This window comes from Drosophila mojavensis, unplaced genomic scaffold (genome assembly GCF_018153725.1).
Source record: "Drosophila mojavensis isolate 15081-1352.22 unplaced genomic scaffold, ASM1815372v1 contig_277, whole genome shotgun sequence".
Lineage (NCBI taxonomy): Eukaryota > Metazoa > Arthropoda > Insecta > Diptera > Drosophilidae > Drosophila > Drosophila mojavensis.
In genome coordinates, this window is record NW_025318822.1 from 3,416,932 (window position 1) to 3,440,226 (window position 23,295).

The following is a 23,295-nucleotide window of genomic DNA, read 5'->3' on the forward strand; positions in this document are numbered from 1 at the left end:
TGACAAATAGTTTTCTCTGTCAGCTCTTGCTCGTGGCTGATTAATATTTTTGATGTCAGCTCTGACATTGTCCTTGAATTTAGTAAACATCACATCTTTAGCCATTTGCTAATTGTTCCTTTGTCCTTGCTATCATTATTTTTGCCAAATTGCGGCCAAGTTCAATAACTGTCAGACACGCCCATTTGTTGCAAATGCCAACTCATAAAATCCAATTAGCACCTACGCAGGAAGAGCAACCGAACTGAAGTGTTTTCATCGCCTTCTTGACAAACTGCAAAAGTCTCAAGGAACGTGCCACGCATTTACATAAATTTCCATTGACGTAAACGAAATGAAAAACATATATGTATGCACGCACACACACACGCACGCACATAAAATAATCTAGAACATAGTCTATACTATATGTAAAAGTTGGAACAAGAATACACATAAAATTCGCCAGCGATAGGCTAGCACGTTCCGGTAGGGAATAGGTGGATGGGCAAGCCTATCCTCCACATTGGGCTTTGTTGTCTGTTAACATAAATTGTTGGCTAAAAATAGCTTAATGCTCCAATTGTGCAAGGGCTGAGATATAGTTTTAATAGTAAATTATTCTAATAATGTTTATACAGCTGCAAAGTCTGATGTTATTTACAGCTTATGTAGGGTCAACATATGTCTATTGCCTAACATCTAGCTGCGGTTGCAGTTTGACAGCTATAGCTCTCGTTTATTAATTAACATATGTCATTTCATCAAAAGTCTCGGCTCAACATGATTTGTATTATGATTGCTATTAGTTTAGCAATTCAATATATATATTTAATCTTATTCATTTGTAAACAATAATACACCCATTCTACTCTCTAACAGTTTTACGTTAACATTCATGTTAACAAACAATTTAACAATAATTCGTTTTAGCTCCCATTAACAGTTTATTACACACACGTATGGCAGCTTAACAGCCCACAGCTTAACATACCTACTTTTATTAGAGCTACTAAAAAACACTTACCATCTATTTATAGGTTCCACTTCCACACAGCAGAGTAATTTCTATTCAAACTGCTTTTCCGTAGCTTTTGTTTTATTTGTAATCAAAGTACGTTGCGTTGCACATTCATTTTGTGAAGTTTTTGTATTTTGATATATTGATTCCTATTGTCACAATTATCGTTGGGTTTCGGGCGCAAAAATCCAAGCGCGTGAAAATCATTTAATGTCATAGATAGCTAGGTATTATCTGATTGTGTCAATAGAGTTCAATTGGATTGACAAACGCTATAGCGGAAGAGAGACTGAATTCGTTTATTGTTTAAGTATAAATAAAAGTCGCGCCTCTCATTTATATTTAACTAACGATTTTTCCGGCTGTTGTTGGTTTTGTTAATAAGTCAATTGTCGTTTCCATTAGGGATACAAACAAAAAGCGAACCCATTAAATGATTTGAGAACCCCAACGGGGCGCCGCCGTGCGAGCTCAACTTAACTCTACTTATTTCTTCGAGTACCTAATTACCCAGAGTATCAAGTATTTACCGGTAGGTAACACAGCGCCGTAACCGGCTCATTTTCAATGCAAATCTTGCCGGTTCGACTGCTAGTGCAAACAGGAATGGGGCTCTATAGCGTATATTCAAATGTTATATAACAGACAACAAACAGAGAACTCTGCTGCGATCAAGTAGCGTCAGTTTGTATAATTATCGATGAGAGGGTCCCAAAGGTCTCTTTTTGTGCCTAACGAATTCGGGAAGCACTTTGTGCTTTTTGTATGAATCACACAATGAATTATCAATCGGACGACTTGAATTGTGTCTTTTTTTAGGTTTATGGAATCACCAGTAATTTAAATTTGCAAATTTATGCACGTGTAAACAGTATAATAAGTGAATAAGTGAATCAACTGTATGCCCCTGTAATATGAATAATGCAAAGCCCTAGTGGGCCCGTCTCAGTTATTTTATACTGCAACTTATCGAACATAGTATACCCGTTGCTTAGCACCTATAAATACTATATAAAATACTATAATTAGACAATTAGTTATAGTATTTACAGTATTATTAATTAACAACACATGGAGGGTGCAACGTATAACAGTCTTTGGTATAACCTAGCATTGCATTATAAATGTAAAAGCATTTCGTTTACATGGTGAATAAAATTTAAGTATAAGAACATTTGTATACTTAAGTATAAGACTCATTTATAGACAGACCGACTGTCAGCCCGAGAAGCTTACGTATAACAGTTTAATGCACTATCCATGAACCAGCTCGGGATCATCCATCATGCTGCGAATTGGCAACGATTCAAAAGAAAACACAAAAAATACAACGAAAAATTACATAAAACACATTCAATGACTTTTCGATGCACTTTAACGAATCTTTTGATGAAGGTTCTTTTGTTTGTTTTGCCTGCCATACCCTGAGAACCTACGACTAATTAACGTGAAACAAAAGGAATTGAAAATTGCAAAGTTTTGTTCTTCTCATTTTGCTGTTTAATTTCGGTTGAGAGACGTTTCCGGTTGCATTTGCCTAATTGCATGCGGAACTGCAGGCAGTTAGGAAACATGAGCAACAGGAGGAAGACTGCGAGAGGGTGAGAGAGAGACTGAGAGGAAACGGGAGGCATATATATATATATATATATCAGACGCACATTAACACTGACAACGTTGCATAGATATCAGTTGGCTTTCCCGATTATAATGACAGCTTTATGGGCTTGTGCATTGCCCAGTCGCAAGTCGCCTAAACGCGAACGCCAAGGTCCGGCCAGACACTTTATTGTAATAATTTATAAAACTCAACGAGCGTTAAGTTCAAAGTTCGAGCTCAAGGCTGGGTTGCATGTCGGCCAACAGTAAATAGAATAGACTCTGTGTCAAGTGTGTGCAATAGGTCAATGCAGAGGTCACTGACTCGACTGTGACGTCAACGTTGCGTTGCAGAAAGTTCTCATAGTATACAGAGAGATACACATACATACCTATGTACATACAATATTATATTTAATTTTGTATTCTATATATAAAATATCAAATTGATATTTATATATGTACATATTGCTTATCAGTACAATAATATATTTCAATAATTTTAAACAAATATTTATTGCTCGAATTCTGCGCTGAGTCATCGAACTCATAAAAACCTCTATAATTGCTTACGATTCCCAAACAAAATTCAGCAAATTTGTTTTTGTGTAATCGGAGTTTTCTGAAAGGGAACTTTCAAAAATTCGCCTAACTAGGCACATTCTGAAACTTTTGCACCAATGCACATGGCGCATGTTCAGTTCATGACGCAGGGCATAATACCTTAAAAAAAAAAAATGATAAAATGTATAAATATATATACCTATATATGCATACATATATAAGCATATCCGATTCCCAATCACGTTCAAGGTAAATGCTGGCCAAAATAGCTAGAAAACTGACAGCAAAGCGGTTTCATATTCAATCGAAAAAATTGACAAAAAAAAAAAAAAAAATAAAACAGAAAATTAATAAAACGAAAACAATATTTTTGCTCTAAAGAATTATTGTACACTGTGCAAAAAGTTGGCGTTGATTCGTTCCATTTTTTCAGCTATGCATTTGTAACTCTAAATATTATGTAGATATATGTATATGTAGTAAACTCTGATTGAGTAAACAGTGCATTGCGCAGTCGGCTACAGCCGCTTTGTTCTTAATACGGCCAATAAAAGCGTAAACAAATTTTATAACTGTTCCTTATAAAATGTTGTGTTTGGTTTTGCTTTCAATTTGCTGACAAGTTGTAGGCCATATAACCAGAATTTGAGGGGGTCTGGCTTATCTGGACTCCTGTCTGGTGGGGGTCTGTCTAAGATAGGCGACGGCGCTCTGATAAGACTTATCAGTTATTAATTTTGCATTTGCTGATAGGCTTTAAATATTCCATCAACTTGACCTAAATGCGCAATTCGAGTTTTCAGCATGGCTATGAGCTAATAGACGCATAACATATTTATGTATTTACGTAAATACAAGAATATATACAAACTGTATGTATTACGTTTTACATGCTTTCACTTTCAGAATAGCGCATGCGTTGTTCCGCTCAGTAGCATTTCTCCTTCTCTGGAGTAAAGGACACGTTCTTTGCGGCGTATTTTTTGCAGATTCTGTTTTATTTTATTTTTTACTTTATGGGGCCCTTATTTATGACCTCTCAGCAAAAAGGTTAACAGCTCCCAAAGGCTTTCCAATAGGAAAAGAAAACCAAAAATCTGCTTAATGCGCACTTAACATATCCACTTCATTTCTATTCCACTCTGTTAATGCATTGGCATTTGAAATTGCAAGTGTGGAAATGGTTTATTTAATTGCACAATGCTTGCCCAAGGTCGTTATTAATGAGAAGTGTTGTTCATTACACTGATGGCCGCGGCATGTTCGACATGTAAACAACACTAAAAGCAAACCAAGCAACCCATCACCCACCTACCGCTGTTAGCTGTTAACAGCGCGCTGTTAGCGGGCAGCATCATTCAGCAGCTAACCAATGTCTTTTACGCTGCGGAACATACGCTCTTTCCACTCGCTCTCCCTCGCTTGGGCTCTCTGCTGGCACTTGTTTACGTATTGCACGTGCACTCAATGTTTCTTTTTCTTTCTCGCATGTTCAGTCTGCGCTGGCATTTTTAGACTAACGGACGTGTGTTTGTGTATGTTCTTTCTATTTTATTTAGTGTGTGGGTGTGTGTACGGTATTAACGTCTCAATAACTCGCATAATTCACACAAGTTTGATTACGGTTGCGGTTGTGGGTGAGCGGAGCTGTTTGGCTGCTTGGCTGCAACTTAACCTCAATTGAACTTACGCTCGATTGCGCAAACATTTTATCAGCTTTTTTTTTGCGTCTCCAAAATGTAATCAATAAACGTAATTACGCGCTCGAACCCTAAACATGTATATCATGTCACTTGTTTATCATATTCCCCTTCCACTTTGTTATTATTTGGTTTTTCTTTTCTTACACCTATTTTCGTTTTGATAATATAAATAGAACTATGTACGTTTTCCGCCACACATGTTGTTGATATTCAAGCAGAGCGCGAGTACAGGTGCTTGAAAATTCAAACTATCGGCATTTTTGAGAGAGAGAACGAAAGAGTATATTACAGTGCGAACATATATATACGTACAAATATGAATGTACAAATTTATGCCATTTAGAGGAGTTTTACTAATTAGCAATTCTACCTAGGTCAATACAGAGGCTCAGACAACTAGTTCGACGTAGTGCCATCGTAGAGGAAATATCAAACACGCTGAAAGAAATTTTAAATACAGTGAAAGCTCCGATGGAAATCTTTTTTCGATCAATCATTTGTATATTTGTGAAAAGTTTAATCTTTTGTATAATTTTAATATTGTATTTATGCGCTATCTTTATTTGACGTCAACTCAAGCAACGCTGTTGTTCGCTCGATTGAGCTTTTACTGCATACATACATACATGTTAATACGGCGACACTGTCAATCAGGTGACTAAAATGTCACAAGCAATATAGCGCCGCTTGCTGTGTGAATAGGCGCAGAGCATTTTCAACTGTGTGCGGTAACAGCACAAAGAAGAAGAACGAGAGCGCAACAGCTGCTGCAGCAGCCGCAACAATGCAAAATAAAAGCTACTCGCGCATTGACACGACGGCCTTTGGGTGTGGGTTGAACTTTTTCAAGTGCAAGCTGCGCAGTCGCTGGCCGCTGTTAAGTCGCACAACAGTGAATGCAAATGTTTGCACTTTCTGTTACAGTTGCTGTTAAGTTAATGTTGTTATGTTAACAACTTGCTCAAATAGAGCAATAATTAAATACACGCACGATCAGCGACCTGTGCCAGCATTTATATAAATAATAATAGTACGATCAACAAAATTTTAAATAACAAAAAAATTTATATATATACTCAATCGCGCCGACGTCAACGTCGTCTGCAGCTTTGACTTAATTTGAGTGCGTTCAACTTGACGTTTTTCCAAGCGTGAAAGAGAGCCAAAGAGCAAAAAGCACAAAGCTCTTTGACAAGTGCAACAATGACAACATCTAACGTGCTCTTCATTTACAGTGCAAGGATTATGTGACTTTAACAAAAAGAAAGATAAAGAGAGTGAGAGAGCAAGAGAAGGTGGAAAGAGAGTGAAAGTGCAAATATTAAAGAAATATAAAACTTTTTGACAAACGCATAAGGTGCAATCAATCGACATTTGTCTACACTGCGTCATAAAAGTGTAGCAACGTCAACAAAATGCACGGTCTCTCCCATCTCTATCGGCAGCACGCCGTGGAGAAGCAAATTAGCGAGGGCAGCGTCGGCGTCGGTGCCAGGGGCAGCAGCGTTGACAGCTGGTCCCATCGGAACAGGTCCAGAGACTCATATGAGCCATCCAGCTCGCTGCAGGAGCGCACACTCTACTGCACGGAATCCTCCTCGAATAGTTCCAGCAGCAATTCAAATAACTCCAACAATTCGGCTCTGGGCGGCGTCACAGGCAGCGCCTATTCCCAGTGGCAGACGGAGCGCCACTCGCAGCCGCAGGCCGTGCCCGATGCTCACAAGTCGCTGGCCAACCATCATCATCAGCACAGCAACTACAACAACTCGCCGCTGCATCAGGCCAATGGCGGCGGCCAGAGCGGACACCGCAGCTCCTACGACAGCTGCTACGGCGGATCGGGCATCAGCGGCAGCTTGAAGCGCACACCCTCCTCGAAGCGCTGCATGTTCGAAAGATCTCACAGTCCGGCTATTTATGGCGTAAGCAAAGATCAATCAATTGGCCAGCATTGCAGTTGACCCGGTTTCGGACCGTAGCACTCGAAATTAAACGATGTTAAGATCAGCGTTTCAGTCATTTGTCATCAAATCACGCTGCTTGTTCACAATCTATCAAGTCCATCTCACGACTCACGATTCATCGTGGGGTGATGACAGTTCCAACTGCAGCTGCAGTTGAGTAGTTGGATTTTATTTATGTTGAGGAGAGATAAACTTGTTTCATATCGACAGAATTTAATTGAGAATGGTATTTCAATTGATTTATTTATTTATTTATAATATATAAATTCCAAATTAAATTTAAATATTTAGTTCAGATTCAATTTAATTTTAAACTCATTCCTTGGTATCTATCGATTATTAGATTTCAGCCGACTTCATCGGTAATCGACGATTAGTTGTATGATATTCGATAGTAGTGAGATGGATGCACAGCTGTTTGAGGACTAATGAAATAAGTGCTGCAGTCCCTGAGGCAGGGTTCCCTTGCAATTGAAGGTTTCGCAATGCGCGTCAGCTAAACACACATATTATTTGCAGAGCATGCGCCGCGGCGCACCTGACTTTGGCTCGCCACCGGCTGCTCAGCCGCCGGGCGGTTACTTTCCACATGATCTCGATGATATTTACGAGAGCGGCGCGGATCATCAGTATTTTACGCACACGGGCGCCAGCGGACCGCAGCGCAGCTCGGAGCGACCCACTGCCATATCGATATTTCACAGGGTGAACGCAGCAGCCCACTCGATGGATGACTACAGTACGGGCGGATCGCGTCAGTCCGTCTACAGTATGGACAGCGGCACGCTGAATGTGTCTGTGGGGCGGCAACGCTTCGACAATTCGTCTTTTGCCAAAAGTCTCAGCATTGACGAACAGGAGCCTAGCCACAAGGAGGAGCACCACAAGCACAAGTACCATGGTCAGCATCATCATCATCATCATCACAATCATCACTCCATACAGGAGATGCTCAAGTCGCTGGGCAAGAAGATGCACGTGTGGCCGAAGAAGAACCATGATGCTCAAAGCGTTTGCACCTCCCCGCTCAACGATCCGCAGGAGAACTTCCGCACACGCTCAAAGAGTCTCGATGTGAACACGCTCTCGAGAGCTAATCGCATTTTGGAGGATTGCGGCGAGACCTACAAGATCTACGAGCGCATTGTCAACGAAGGTAACATTGGTTCTCTTAAATCTGGGTACTTGCTGTCTAGCTTAGAGTTAGTTCCTAACTCACGCTCTCTTTTATAGCGCTCTTTCCGCCAATGCCCATAACTCATTCTGAACTCTCTTCTCTTTAATTAGGTGCTCATATGCGGCGCGCGTCGGCAGATTTGGAGAAACGGCGTGCGTCGGTGGGTGCTGCCGGTCGTAGCTATCGAGGCGATGGCACTCTAGATCCACACCATGCAGCCATACTCTTCAGAGACTCCAGAGGTGTAAGTACTATTAGGTTACCCAAAACTTCAGTTATTTAGTAACTCTATTCTTAATAAATTCACTTAACAGCTAAGAGTTCAGTAAAAGTTACTAAATTCAATTACAAAAAAAAAAAAACAAGTAAGAAAGCTCTAGTCGAGACTGCTCGACTACGAGATCCCCTGAACCCTTGGAGCAATAGATATTTCAATACTTTTTCGCGACTTTCAGCTTACACAAGAAACACACACACACACACACACACACACACGCACGTACGCACACACAGGTATACATACACACACACGCATACAGACACACATACACACACACACGCATACAGACACAAACGCATACACACACACACATACACACACACATACACATACAAGCAACCACGCATAAACACGCATGGGCTGCAGTGTGCGCTTACTATGAGAACTTAATTGTTTAATAACTTTTTTTATGGACGTACGATCTTCATGAAACTTTTAGATTATGATTATAACATGAATATGCATGTAATTGCCAAAGCACAAGTCTCTAGTATTTGAAATACGCTTTTTACAAAAGTGAGGGGGAGGGGGTGAATTTAGAGGTGGGGGGTAAATTTTAACAAAAACCGAAATTGTATAAATTGCATATAAGCATACATTAAAAATTTGGAGACTCTAGCTATAAAGGTGTAGAAGATATAATTTTATAACTGGGTTTCGATAAGGTTTTTTATCGATAAAAAAAGATCGAGATGAGTTATCGATTTTTAATGATAAACTTGATATGCGCGCTGTAATTACGGACATTTTAAAAAAAATTTGAAGTCTCTAGCACTTATATCTTCTGAAATCGACGCGTTCATACATACGGACAGACGGACAGACGGACAGACAGACGGACAGGGCCAAATCAACTCAGCTCGTCACCCTGATCAAGAATATATATACTTTGTGGGGTCTGCCACGCCTCCTTCTCCCTGTTACATACATTTCAACAAAACCATTATACCCTGATTTCCCATTGAAAATGGGTTCAGGGTATAAAAATCCCTAGACACCCTAACTTAAATATTAGTCTATTCTATTCTATTCTGTTTTCCCTCATTTATTCATTATTGAAATTAAATCGATTGAAAGCAAGCTCTACCTTAATTTCGCTACTCAAATTGTCGTAACAATCCCATTTGGTACTTATTATTTTTGCCAAGATAAAGAAATTCCCCTTAGAATTGCCCGTCGCGGCATTGCCCTGCGGATAGCATCGCAGTATTAGTTTGACATTGACAAATAGCTTGATGCCGCATTCAATTATTTCCTCTCCCCCTTTCCCTTTTCATTCAGTTAGCATAATTTCCTTGCTAAATCAGCAGTGTGCGACTTCATTTCTGCAAGCTTTTACTTTGTCCGAGTGACTTTCTGTTTCTGCCCTCAAGTATGCAACGGTTTTTGTAGCAGAAAACTACTGTAAACATTTCAGCTTAACAGATGTTAATGTGCGCGCTGTTTTTATAGCTTTTGAATTTATTAGCTGTTTTTTTTTTTTTGCGATTAACATTTGTTATGGTTTTCCTGATAATAATATCACTGAGAGGCTATAAACTATTAGTCATAATTTCAATTTAGTTTTCTGAGTGGGCGCTATTCCAGCTAGCGCACATTGCCATTAACTTTACCATTATCGTCGATAGTTTTGTTCTATATTGTTGTTGACGTAACCACAAGGTCAACGTAATTGGCTTAAATATTCTTACAACGAACGCCTTGTTTACAATTTTTTCACACTCCGCAACGTAGTCATTAATGCGGAACTGGCTTCGTCGTTGTTGTTGCGTTATGTATTGACAAGTACGACATTTTACGCCGCTAACAAGAATTGTTGCCAAAGTCCTCTCTCTGGTGCTCTTGACGTCAGCTGCGGAGAAAGCCTCACGCAATGGCTAGCATAGTAAAATATACATGCGTGTGTATGTGTGTGTGTGTGTGTGCGTGTGTGTTTGTCTCAGCTAATTATGATTAATTATCGTGCGCATTTCACATAATTCATATGCGATTGCTTTATGCGAAGTCCAACTGAATTTCAAATCAAATTCTCTCTCGCTCTCTGTGTCCACAATCTGTAGCTGCGTTTACTTTGTTTATCGGCCTCTTGAGTATATTTACAAAAGAAGCTTTTCACTGCGGCCTTCTTTTCATAATCTGTCTCTTTTGCTCTCTCTCTCTCTCTCTCTCTCTCTCTCTGTCTGCAATGGCGCTGTTAGCACTCGCCCACTGCTTACTGCTTATCCTATGTGTATGTGGGCGAGCACTTAGCACTTGGGCACGCTCTCTCTCTGAAATGCACGCTCACTATTTGTGCTGTTGTTGCTGTTTTTGTTTTTCTTTTTTGAAGAAGCTTCAAGAATGCGAACGAACGAATGCCATGCGTTTTTTCGGTTGATACACTTGGATAGGTAGAGTGCTCGGTTATCGCAGTGCAATTTGTGATTGCTGCAGTGCACTTAACTAATTTAATTATAGATTAAAACAAACACTGCAGATTAATAGAGGCAATCTGTTTATGAGTGAAATAAATGTATACATATACTCAACGGCATGATGGAAACCTTTTGTTTAGTGTGTTTGAACTTCGATACGACATAGATTGGCCTCTCTGCGTTGTTTGCATGTGTTCGTGTGTGTGTTTACTTAAGCTTTAGCACTCGCACACATACATACTCACGCACACACACGTGTTGATCATATGGCAGCAACGCTCAACAAACTGTTAACCAGTTTACGTTTACATTTGGGAGCGCGCAGACGTGCCCGGAACCGTGAATAGCAAACGCAAAAAGCAACGCTCGCTTGCAATTTTTCCAATATATACGCATATCGTTTCCTTAGCACGCGAGCGTGTTTTATCAGTGCAGTGCGTGAGTGTAGGTGAGAGTGTTCTTAGTGAAATTATTGCAGTGCGCGTGTATTTGTGTATTTGCACATGTATCGTCGTCGCTATTCCGCGTTTGAGCCGAGCACACCTCGTGTTGGTGTGCTGCCCTCAGCAGCAGCAACAGCGGCAGCGGCAGCGGCTGGCCTGCCACAGCAGACAGCTTCCAAATTACTACACAGCAACAACAGCAATAACAATGGGAAATTAAGCGTCCGCTTTGACCCAAATCTGCCCGATAATGACAGCGACAAGAACAACAACAGTAGCAAAAGCAAAGAGAGAACCTATGAGAGCTTAGGCGGCAGCTATGACAGTTTGCACGCGAAGGTTGCCCGCAAGGCGCGCTCTCTTAGCAATTCGCCGCTATACCGAAAGAGGCGCTACAGTCATCTGCCCACTCTGTTGTCAAGTAACGGAACCGCGGCCGGCGCAAACTATCAGCTGCTGAATAGCACAAATCTCACAGATTTTATGGATGGTCAACGTCAATCGCAGCACGTAAGCAGACGCGATGACAACATCGGCTCCAGCAGCAGCAGCAGCAGCAATAGTAGCAACGGCAGCAGCAATAACAACAACACTAAAGTCAAACAAAAAGATTCTAGAAAACTTTCAGCAACTCTGTCAGCTGCTATGCCGGCAGTGCTGATGCGTCGTAAGGCAGCAATGAACAATAATAAGAATCAAGAGCAACAACAGCAACAACAATCGCAGCAGCAGCAGCAGCAGCAGCAGCAACGCAGTAACAACAATAGCAACAACATTGCAAATGGTCTGATGCCTGGCAAGCGTCTGTCTGCAGGTCATTCACCGGTTGCTGGCCGCAGTGAGCTGGCTGCTGGTGGACTGCAACAGTCGTTGGTCTATCAGCGGCGCAGCAGCAGCCAAAGCACCCACAATTCGCCACGGCATTCGTCACCCGCGCCGGTGCATCAGTGTCTGCTCTTGCGGCGACGCAGCGACTACAGCATTGAGCAGATCGAGCAATGGAAGCGACAGCAACAACAATTGCAGACTGGGCGAAAAATTAGCGTAAGTGGTGAGAGAGAAAGAGATATACCGATAGCGTGAGTGGGAGCGAGAGGATAATATCGAAAATTCGTTGACAGCTAAGCTTTTCTCTTGTTGTTTACAGCAGTTGTAGGCATTTCTATTTTATCTTGCATTCGCCTTATTTCGCCGAACAGCTTTTGCTGTGCTCAGTGTCAATTTAATTGCCTTGACGCTGCCGTCGCTTTTGGTCAGCAGTTGAGAGCTCGTTTATCGGTGAGAGAGAGAGAGAGAGAAAGGGAGAGAGGCAGAGCTAATGGCAGGCTCTCTCTCTTCCTCTGTTTCTCTCTCGCTCACTGTCTAATTGTTTACAGAGATTGCAAACTTTTCGAACGCCTGTTTGCCTATGGCACTTACGATTGCTACTCATTCCACAAATGCACATTTCAATGCTAATTTCAAATAAAACTTTTCATCTATATATATTCAACGCAGACGCATGATAAATGCGCATAACAGAGCTCAAGAGATAGGGAGAATGAGAAAGAGAGAGAGAGAGAGAGAGAGAGAGAGAGACAATGAGAGTAACTCATAAATATTTATATTGAAGTTTGCATTCCTTTATCTGCGATTGCGTCGCCTGTTTTCTGATTAAGCGATTACGTCTTGGAGCACTGCTCGTGCTCATTCAGATAAACATATGTACACACATCCATACTTATAAACACACGCGGTTATATTTAGGTAATTGTATTCATACACTTTAAAAATAATAGGCCAATTGATATAGTGACAATCGGTGTGACCCGAATTTAAAATACTTTTTAGTCTGCAAAATGTACCTTGAAAGTGATAATGGATGCTGCTGGGATAGTGTAATCAAAAAATACGACTTCTACTAGTATACGAATTTTATTTGAGTAATTTATCTGACAATTTGTTATCTGATTTAGCTGTTATACATGAGATACGACTAACGCTTTAACTCAAATAGTGAATTGCTTATGTATTTGAGACGTAAAACAAACATGTGTAATTTACTTATATGTAAACGTGACTTTAAGATTACGTTAAACGTATGCACAGCAAATGGAATTGCATTTTAACATAATTATGTTATTCCCTTACGTGCTCTTATTACATTTACGCTTAACATAATTACATTATTGCCTTAAGAACCAAGCTTTTATTACTGTCAATTTTTAACATAAGTCAGTTACTTGCATCACATATTACGTCGTCTCTAAAATTGGCATGTTATTTTCTTATGACGTATGACATTAACATAATTAAAGTTGCTAATGAATTTCTTAAACAACTTAAACAATATTCTGTCTCCTTTGCAGTTGCCGCGTGCCGATCCCTTCCTGGACAAAGTAAACCTTTCAGATTTCGGTAAGTAAACCAAAAAAGAAACCGGGGGCTCGTTTGGGATGTGAGAGGAAAACTGTTAAACAAATTCATATATCGTTCAAATAAATTAGCAGCTACACTTGGCAACTGGCCAAGAAGAGGCTGAGGCATCAATATTTCTTTCTTTCTTTTTATCTGTCGGCACACGTCGCGACACTTAACCACGAAGAACAGATGTATAGATATTATATAAATAAATAAATATGTATATGTACATATATGTGGGTATTTTTGATTTAATCAAAATCATATATCACAGGGATTAAACGTACAACATTGCGTAGGTAGCAGGAAAATTATTTAGTTATAAAGCTCTGCAGCGCGATAAACATGTTCGAATATTAACTATGAATATATTTATATAGAGAATGTATCGACTATGTGTATATTGTAGGGAGTCCATTAGTGATGCGTATCTGGTTGACGCAGATGCTGAACACACCTCCTTGTTTTTTAGTTTCATTAGCGCTAATTATAAGTTCCCAAAGGTGCCCCGAGATGATCTATCTGCAAATCTTTCTCTTTCTCTCTCTCTCTCTGTCGCTCTGACTGTTTCTCTCTTTGTGTGTCTGGCTTTCACTATGTCATTTGTCCGTTTGCAATTTCCCATCGAAATTTGTGCATTTGGCTGCCAATTCGATGCATTTCATGAACATCATTAGCGTCATATTCAATATGATATTTGGACGGATCTGCCATTATAGATTATAAAATTTGTTCCGCAATTTTTGGTTTGTTTATTTAGAAGTTGATCTTGAATACATACACCTATACGTATATATGTATGTGTATATCGCTCTCTGCATTTGTATACACTAGCAAAAGTGTTGGAATTTCGTAGCCAGGAAAATAAAATATTTTATTTAAACAGAAATATAACACAGATGTTAACTCGATTAAATCAGCTCAAATTGAGCCTTCATCGAAAATTGAGAATTTTTAATGTGAAAAACTGTTATACAGTTGATTAATAAGAATGCGTTTTGACCTATAATAAAGAAATTTATTATGCTTGAATGAAACTCAATATATTTCTACAATTCTAAAGTTTCTATAAGAATTTATATGAATTCAAAAGTCGAACAGAATTTCCCTTCCATTATACTCTACAGTTGAAAGGGTATTTCCATTTCGGTGCAGCGAAAATTAAACAACAAATAAATTCTTTTTTGTTTTTGTGTTGAATTTTTTTTATTTTTTTTTTTTTTTGCTTTGTGCTTTGCGCGAAAAAGTTTTTCGCTTTTCCGACCAATGGGAAAAGCGAAATACACAAAAACAGCAACAGAGACGGTAGAATCAGTTTATGATAAAATCTCGAGACGTTTGGACGGGCGACAAATAAACAAGCAAAGCGCCGCGCTTCACAAACAAAATAGATATTACCTCGTTAGCTCTACAGAGAGAAGAAAAATAAAAGTATATACACAAAGTGCTGGATATTAACTAGAACTAAAGATCGGTCAAATACAATGGACTGCAGTTGAAGGCCTAACGATGTCTGTTAAAGCACCCATTAGTCACTGTGGAAGAATTCGTTAAAAGAAACAAATAGAAATATTCGTCTATATATTCATTCAGGCGCCGCGCCGCGACGCCAGCTGAAGAGAAGCTGCCACAATTGAAATCGTTTTGCAATTGTTTAAAACAGAACAAATAACAATAACAAAAACAACACTGAATTAATGAAAAAGAACTCAAAGCATTTTAATTAACTTGTGCGAAAACAAAAAATATATATAAATAAAAGAACAAAACGATATAAAAAAATACAAAAAATAGAAGAGAAATCAATCAGAATAGCAACAGCAGCAATAGCAAATATTTAAATGATAATACGAAAAGAGATATATAGCCATATAACACACACACACACACGCACACCTTCGCTTGGGAACAGCCTTCACCTTTTTTCTATCTGCTTCTTCATTGTTTCAGTTATTTATCTCAACCTTCTTATTTTTGTTTTTTTTTTCAATTTCTTGCCCTTGCAACATGTTTAAAAAAAAAAGCAAATAAATAATAAGAAAATTAAACAGCAATAAAGTCTCCATTAGGATGAAGAAAAAGCGAAAAAATGCATATTTCAATATGAGCAATATTTGATATATATTTGTATATATATTTGATAATATATCACTTATCTCGAGCAACCTTCGCTTTTTATTTAGACGTTGCTGCTTCTTCGTCTTTTTGGCAGCTTTGTCAGCGCAGACAGCGTATAATTTGTTAAAAAACAAAAACAATAAATATGCAAAAAAAAAAAAAAGAAAGATAAACCCCAAAAAAATATTTAAAAAAAGTGTGGGAGATTAAATTATGAAGCAGATGAGGCAAATTTATTATGTTTCCACAATAGTAGAATTATTCCATTTGGATTAGATTGGCAAAAGGGCGAAAGAAAGGCAAAGCAAAATGGAAAGAAAAAAGGTTTTAAATATAAATTATTTATCTACCAATTTAAGTTCTCTTATTAATAATGCTTTAAAAAAGGTTTTAAAATAGACATTTTTCAAATGCTATATAGAGCAGTTTCAGTTCAAGAAACGCGTGCCAATTCAGCTAATTTGACATTGATCTATTTGAATGCTGAAAATTGGAATATTTTCAATATTCCAAAGAGTGGTTCATCATCCGTTCAAAGTGAAAAGCATTTGCCATAAATTATAATATCGCATTCTCATACCATTTCGGCATATTTGTTGAAAAGCAATGAAAGATTGAGGCCCCTAGGGAGCGAGGCGCTCGTACAATGTTTGGGCAGGTTAATTAATTTCTTGGCACACATATTTAACCAATGTTCTCAAATAGGGCGCTCAGACAATGCTCAATTTATATATACAAATGTATATTGTTGTCATTTTTGTTTGGGTACGCTCTCTGCATTTATCAGTCGTTGACATATAAGTGTTCGGCTATATATGACAGACATTTATTTGATTAACACCCAGCGAAACGCCTTAATGTTTATTCGTTCTCATAGAGCATGTCGCCCGTTGCATAGGGAAGGGTCTCCCCACTGGTGGCAATTGCGTGAAATGGCCGTAGACAATTATTTTGATTAAATGAATTTTCAGTCCGCAGAAATTGTAGGATCTATCTGTAGGAACTAGCGGCTCGTCAATTTGCTATATTTTCGGCTCTCGCTTTTATTGCAATGCTAAATTTATGTTAATTAAAATGTCTAAATGTAATTTATTGAAATGCAGACAGACAACAAATTTATGGCCAGCTTACATACATCTATATAGTAAATGCAGTACATATGTATGTATATATATCTGTATATATCAAGATCTGTTGTTGTCGCTGTTGCTAAATTGTAGAGCAAATAGAATACGATACGAGAAATAAATATTTAGAATTTTGTGCATTTGTTTTACGTATCGATAACAGTGAGAAGCGCCTGGAAGGGCGCGTCGCTGTTAAGCCGCTGCTAACGCTCAATTGAACATTCAATTAGCGTTGCTAAACAAAATCGATTCAGTGTGTGCGTGCGTGAGTGCCCCAGTCAATTGGCAGTGCCTCCATTGAGCTGATGGTGCCTCGCCGTGGCTCAATTCAAGCCACCCGATAGCCCCCAAAGCACAGCTCCTCCTCGCATGTTACAGCTGCATTTCTATTCGAATCATGCGGGCCGCTTGGTGCTCGGCGGCAGCGGTCGACCCAGTGATGTGCTCTGCTATCCATTGGAGAGCATTAAGGAGTTCGAACAAATCTCCGATGCCTGGAAGCGTCTGCTCGCTCAGCTGCTCAAGAAAGGTGCCAAGCGTAGTCTAGAATTGCCAATAAATTAGATCAAGCTTAAAGTAAATCCATTTAACACATGCTTTCCTTTCTACTTTGCAGAGGAGGACGATTCACAGATCTTTGTCAAGTTCTTTCGTTTTCACAAGTGCTATGATCTGATACCCACCTCCGCTAAATTGGTCGTCTTCGACACCCAGCTGCTGGTGAAGAAGGCCTTCTATGCGCTGGTCTACAATGGCGTGCGTGCGGCCCCGCTCTGGGACTCCGAGAAGCAACAGTTTGTGGGCATGCTGACCATCACAGACTTTATAAAGATCTTGCAAATGTATTATAAGTCACCCAACGCGTCCATGGAGCAGCTGGAGGAGCACAAACTGGACACGTGGCGCAGTCAGTATACATTAGCCATATTACTCGCCTGCATATATTCATTTATTTACTTTGGAATTCTTTCTAATTTGCAGGTGTGCTACATAACCAGGTGATGCCATTGGTCAGCATCGGACCGGACGCCTCCCTCTATGATGCCATCAAAATTCTCATACACAGCCGCATACATCGCCTGCCTGTGATCAATCCAGAGAATGGCAATGTTTTGTACATATTGACACATAAACGCATACTGAGGTTCCTGTTTTTATATGTGAGTGAGATCCATTAACTAATGTTAATATTGAATCAGCAGAGATTATAAATAGACCATAACAAATCAGACAGGTGCCAAATGAATTCACTTATGTATCTAAACATATCTACATTCCAGTCGGAAAAATCTTCCAAAATCAAGCTAAAATGCAAAACACCAAAAAAACCTGTAAAGCTCACTTAAAGTTCTTTTGAATATACATACAAGTAAATGAGCTTGATATATAAATTTTGGAATATAATATAGCAGAAGTAGTCCTATTGATCTTCTCTGATCTTATCTGTTAAACCTTTATCCTTAATCTCTTATATTTATATATCATATTATAATTTCCATTCTTTCACAGATTAATGAATTACCAAAGCCCGCATATATGAAGAAGAGTTTGCGCGATCTGAAGATCGGCACCTACGACAACATCGAGACCGCCGACGAGAACACAAGCATCATCACAGCGCTCAAGAAGTTTGTGGAGCGACGTGTCTCGGCGCTGCCGCTGGTCGATTCCGAGGGACGACTCGTTGACATTTATGCCAAGTTCGATGTGATTGTAAGTAAACTCGAGTGTTTGCCAACTGTTGGGCATAGTGATGCGACATTGCATTTATCTTCCACAGAATCTCGCTGCTGAGAAGACCTACAACGATCTCGATGTCTCGCTGCGCAAGGCGAACGAGCATCGCAACGAGTGGTTCGAGGGCGTGCAGAAGTGCAATTTGGACGAGTCGCTCTACACGATCATGGAGCGCATTGTGCGCGCCGAGGTGCATCGCCTGGTCGTTGTCGACGATCAGTGCAAGGTGATTGGCATCATCTCGCTGTCAGACATATTGCTCTATCTGGTGCTGCGACCGAGCGGTGAGGGAGTCGGTGGCTCCGAGAGCTCACTACGTGCCTCTGATCCGGTGCTCTTGCGCCGAGCAGCTGAGGCGGAGTCGATATCGGAGTCGACAGCGGCACCGCCGCGTAGTCCATCGGCGGCCAGCTCTGGCAACCGCAGCCTTATCGAGGACATACCCGAGGAGGAGGCAACCGCTGCGCCAGCGCCAGCGCCAGCTCCGACGCCGACGCCCAAGAGCGATGCTGATAGTGATAATAATAAGTCCGCCAGTGAAGACAAAGCCAACAATAATCAGCATGATCTAGCCGAGGCGTCAGCGACGCCAAATGGTGATAGCAATAGCAGTCCAGCCGAAGTGTCCTTTGCCGATGAGGCGCATGAACAAGCCGACAATGATGATAGGGGCGGCGATGACGATGACGACAACAATGATGAGGATGTGCGGCATCAGGATGATGAAGTAGAGCGCAAAAAGGCAGCCGCTGCCGCAATCGCTGCAGCGACGCGAACGGTCAACGGCGACGAGGATAACGGGCTGAGCAGCGCCGTTTCGGCAGCCTCGGCGCTTGGCCAGTCGCTGGCGACGCCCACGGCGCGCGAAATGGCGCTGGTTAGTGAATAAAAAATTAATTTAATAATAAATAAAGAAACCCAAGAAAAAAACAAGAAAGAAATATACACAAAGAAAGCAAACGAGAAGGAACTAAACAATAAAACTAATTTCAGAGTGGAAAAATTTATATTTGAATATTATTAGATGTTAGGCGCAAAAGTTATTATATACGAGAGAAAATATGATTACAATTATAAACTATAATTATGATTATGATTATGTATTTTACAAGAAAACAACTAAAAACACAACACACACATACACACCTGTTAACAAAAATGTTTATATATATTATATTTAAAACACGAAAAAACAAAAACAAAATCAACAAATTACATTAGCTTGTCTTAAAATTTTAAATTATGTAATTGATTATTATATAATAGTATAGTACAAGTCATAAAAAACAGTTGTTTCCATTTAACATATAAGGTGTACTCAATTTACTCGAAATGGGATCATTGGGAAGGTTTTATTAAAAAGTAAACATTGACAATTGACCGGCATTTGGTTCCATTAATGTACAACAACGTTTGTCAGTTACTAGGGATTAAATTGAATTATAATAGTTATTAAAAATTATGGCACTAAATTGATTCGCACAATTTTTAAGAGCAGCGACTCTAAGAAATTTTAAATTTCAACGTTTGGCGCCTTTTGGACGATACTATTGTACACGTCTTGTCAAGTCCCGATAGCAGGCAGGTGCTCATCACTAGCTGAAATAAATTAAGGCGCAAATGATAAACCGAGTCAAGGAAAAATATACCAAACAGCTAGTATATTTGCAATATTATAGGGTATTTTCTATCAACTTATTATAACGTTAATAAATGTCTACAAATGATGTATAATTAGCATAACATCTATATGTATTGCAATATATTTCAGTAGTGCTGCCATATCTCAAGCATAAATCTTATCGTTATTGATATCGATAGTCAACCAACCATCTGCACGTGCATATTCGAAGAGTGCCCAACTGGTATTGTTTATGTCAAATTACAATAGTGATTGGCGACAACATGAACTATTTTGAGATACAGGAGCTACCCGGCAAGGGGCGTGCCATGATAGCAACAAAGAACTTTGCAGTCGATGAGGTCATCTTCGAGGAGGAGCCATTCGTGTCGCATCAGTTCTCATGGAACAAAGCCTATGGCTATGCAGCGTGCGACCATTGCATGCGACCGGTAAATAAGAAATAACAACTGTCTGACAGCCCATTTATAACTTAACTTTCAGCTGGAGACATTGCTGGAAAACGTTCGACGTTTGGCCAACAACCAGGCAGTCATGGTGCCCTTGATCGAGCACGATCCCACAGCTACCTGGTTCTCACAATTCACGCAGTGTCCGCGTTGCAAAGTGCGGTACTGCTCTGAGGATTGCTTGGTGGAGGCACAGAAACGCTATCATCGGGTATCTTGCATGGGCGCCTTCCGGACGGACGATACACATCCCATTAATGTGCTGAACGAGACGTGGAAGAAGATGCACTATCCGCCAGAGACGGGCACAATCATGCTGATTGTTCGCTTGATGGCCATGTATCAACAGAGCAGTAATAAGGCGGACTTTTTGGATCAGCTCCAATCGTTTCAAGCACTGATTGTCAATCGCGAGCAGAAAATATACCACAAGATGCTGGGCGAGAACTTTGAGCAGCAAATGGAGCAACTGTATGTAGCCTTTTGCAATGCATTCAAGAGCGAGGAGTTCGCGATGGCAAGTGATGCCTTAAGCTTGCATTTTATTCAGCTCTAAGAAGTACAATCTGCTCCACAGTTTACTACACCGGATGCCTTCAAAACCTTGATGGGCATATTGGGCACGAATAGTCAAGGCATTGCCACCAGCGTTCTGGCCCAGTGGGTTAACAAAGTTTCCGAGTTACCGCTGCCTGATGCGGAGAAGGAAAGCCTGGACAAGGTGATCGATCAAATCTATGAGAAAGTGGGAGAGTGTAAGTTACAGCGGTTATCATTATATATAAAAAATATAACATTCGCTATTCCTATTCAGTTGCTGGCGAATTCCTAAACAACGAGGGTTCTGGATTGTACATTCTACAGAGCAAGGTCAACCACAGCTGTGTACCCAATGCCCAGTCCACGTTTCCCTACTCCAACGACATTGTCGTTCTGAAAGCTGTGGCCCCCATTCAAAAAGGAGAAGAGATATGCATTTCCTATTTGGATGAGTGCCAGTTGGAGCGCAGTCGTCATTCCAGACATAAAATTTTACGCGAAAATTATATATTCGTTTGTCAGTGTTCCAAGTGCAGAGCACAGGCCTCTGATCCGGATGTTACCAGCGACGAGGATGACGACGATGAGGACATGGACGACTGCGATGACGATGATATGCAATAAGTCTACATATTTTAATTAAATTTTAAAATGTATACTCTGCATGTGAGTACAAATGTATAAAGAACAAACAGATCGAACGTTGTTATTATTTAGACAAATATTCTATTTTGTTAAAACTCTGCATTTTGGTGCGCGATGCAATTTAAAAATCCGATAATTTTAATACTTATAAACTTAATCCTCAGCCATATATAAAGCAGGGAGAAATGGTAACCGTCGCTTTAACTTTTTAGTTCACCAGCAAAGCATTCCATTTTTCAAATAGCTGCTGAAGCTTTTTTGGTCACAGAGTATCCCACTGAGCCACACCCGGCTCCAAATATGCACGCAAAAAATTTGTATACAATTTTCAACTATATATAATTTATATACAATAGTTAACAAATCTCATTGGACGCTACCTTCACCAGTTGCAACGGGCGTTAGGTTTATCAGCTTATTACTACTCTCTGCCAAATCCGCAATCGATACGCGACCTCGCTGCTTGATGAACTTGGCCACGGCTGCCAACTCCGCTTCTGAGACGTAAATGAATTTGCCGCGATCGTCAATGACGCCGGTTATTGTCCCATTTGCCTGCAGCTCTTGGATACGTTCTATGGCTTGCTGAGTCTTCAACTTGAATGCTGTGGCCAAATCTTCTAGTAGAACGACTTTATTGTCCTTGATGTACTGTATAAAGTCGGCCAGCAAACTCTCCTTCTCATCGGCATCGCCTTCTTCGAAGCCCTCCTCTTCGATGCTAAACGCTGCCTTCATTTTGAGATACTCCTCGTGCTCTTTGCGCTCACGCTCTTCCTTGGCCAATCGCTCGGCTTCCACTCTTTTGCGTTCCACTTCCGCCTCGAGCTCCTCCTGCTGCTTGCGCTCTGCATCTTCTTTGGCCTCCTTCACCTTGCGCTGCTCACGATCGTGCAACTCTTGTTCGCGCTGCAATCGTTTTTGTTCTTTAGCTTCCATTTTGGCGCGTTTCTTGGCGCCCATCTTTTCATCCAGGACAGCACCCTGTGGCACTCGTGGCCCATTCTCGTCACCAGCTGCCGCCGCTTCGTCATTATCTGTGTCTATGGCAGCAGCGGCAGGTGCAGCCGCCGCAGCTGCGGCCGCTGGAGCATTTTGATTCGCACGCAATCGATTGCGCTGATTCCGCGCAATTTGTGCACGCCTTGGCACGCCCTCCTGAGCTCGTTGTGGGACGCCACGTTGAGGTTGCGCAGCTGCTTTTGTTTCTGATTGGAAAGTGTTGTAGAGTATAGTGAAATGTATTATATTTTTTTGCATTTCACTGCATACCTGTCTTTGAATTTTTGTTCTGCAGGAAATATAGCGTTATCAGGATAACTAACAGTGCAATTGCAATGCCAACAAGTAGTATCAAGTCCATTATTTATCTAAAATTGCACCCACAATGCCAAAAGTTAAACGTCAACCACTAACCTGTCTGGTTAGTGCGTCAACAAAACAAACAGCTGTTTAGCCAGCGTTGCCACTTATAAGTAATCTTAATTCCT

General features: G+C 40.3%; 3 protein-coding genes across 9 annotated transcripts in view; 2 read left to right on the forward strand and 1 right to left on the reverse strand.

Moving 5' to 3' along the window:
• Positions 1–19,833, forward strand: part of LOC6574223 (5'-AMP-activated protein kinase subunit gamma-1) — a 74,270-nt gene extending 54,437 nt beyond the window's left edge. For 4 of the 7 annotated variants that reach the window (XM_032730179.2, XM_044008409.1, XM_015167328.3 and 1 more), the window contains 6 exons: positions 8,121–8,254; positions 13,496–13,544; positions 17,409–17,699; positions 17,774–17,952; positions 18,302–18,505; positions 18,573–19,833. In XM_032730179.2, coding sequence (XP_032586070.2) covers positions 8,121–8,254; positions 13,496–13,544; positions 17,409–17,699; positions 17,774–17,952; positions 18,302–18,505; positions 18,573–19,418 — 1,703 coding nt within the window. In that variant the 3' untranslated portion in view covers positions 19,419–19,833. Of the gene's footprint in view, positions 1–6,101; positions 6,792–7,352; positions 7,990–8,120; positions 8,255–10,995; positions 12,192–13,495; positions 13,545–14,885; positions 14,979–16,955; positions 17,322–17,408; positions 17,700–17,773; positions 17,953–18,301; positions 18,506–18,572 lie in introns of those variants that run through there. The other 3 variants (XM_002000245.4, XM_015167325.3, XM_015167324.3) reach the window with 3 other exon arrangements.
• A 500-nt stretch (positions 19,834–20,333) lies between these two features.
• LOC6574224 (SET and MYND domain-containing protein 5) lies at positions 20,334–21,856 on the forward strand. The gene is made up of 4 exons (XM_002000246.4): positions 20,334–20,602; positions 20,655–21,137; positions 21,198–21,375; positions 21,435–21,856. The coding sequence occupies exons 1-4, from the start codon at positions 20,435–20,437 to the stop codon at positions 21,782–21,784; spliced, it is 1,179 nt and encodes a 392-aa protein (XP_002000282.1). The 5' UTR covers positions 20,334–20,434; the 3' UTR covers positions 21,785–21,856.
• Positions 21,857–22,119: 263 nt separating this feature from the next.
• LOC6574225 (DDRGK domain-containing protein 1) lies at positions 22,120–23,214 on the reverse strand. The gene is made up of 2 exons (XM_002000247.4): positions 23,078–23,214; positions 22,120–23,013 (listed from the first exon to the last, which is right to left on the reverse strand). Exons 1-2 carry the CDS (start codon positions 23,166–23,168, stop codon positions 22,172–22,174), a joined length of 933 nt encoding a protein of 310 aa, XP_002000283.2. The 5' UTR covers positions 23,169–23,214; the 3' UTR covers positions 22,120–22,171.
• Between the last annotated feature and the right edge of the window lie 81 nt (positions 23,215–23,295).

Bases quoted from the DNA above. Each gene is read 5' to 3' on its own strand.
- LOC6574224 (XM_002000246.4), top strand. From the start codon at position 20,435: ATGAACTATTTTGAGATACAGGAGCTACCCGGCAAGGGGCGTGCCATG. The intron at 20,603-20,654 runs GTAAATAAGAAA...CTTAACTTTCAG, and splicing joins GCGACCATTGCATGCGACCG to CTGGAGACATTGCTGGAAAA. The intron at 21,138-21,197 runs GCAAGTGATGCC...TCTGCTCCACAG, and splicing joins AGAGCGAGGAGTTCGCGATG to TTTACTACACCGGATGCCTT.
- LOC6574225 (XM_002000247.4), bottom strand. From the start codon at position 23,168: ATGGACTTGATACTACTTGTTGGCATTGCAATTGCACTGTTAGTTATC. The intron at 23,014-23,077 runs GTATGCAGTGAA...CTTTCCAATCAG, and splicing joins GAACAAAAATTCAAAGACAG to AAACAAAAGCAGCTGCGCAA.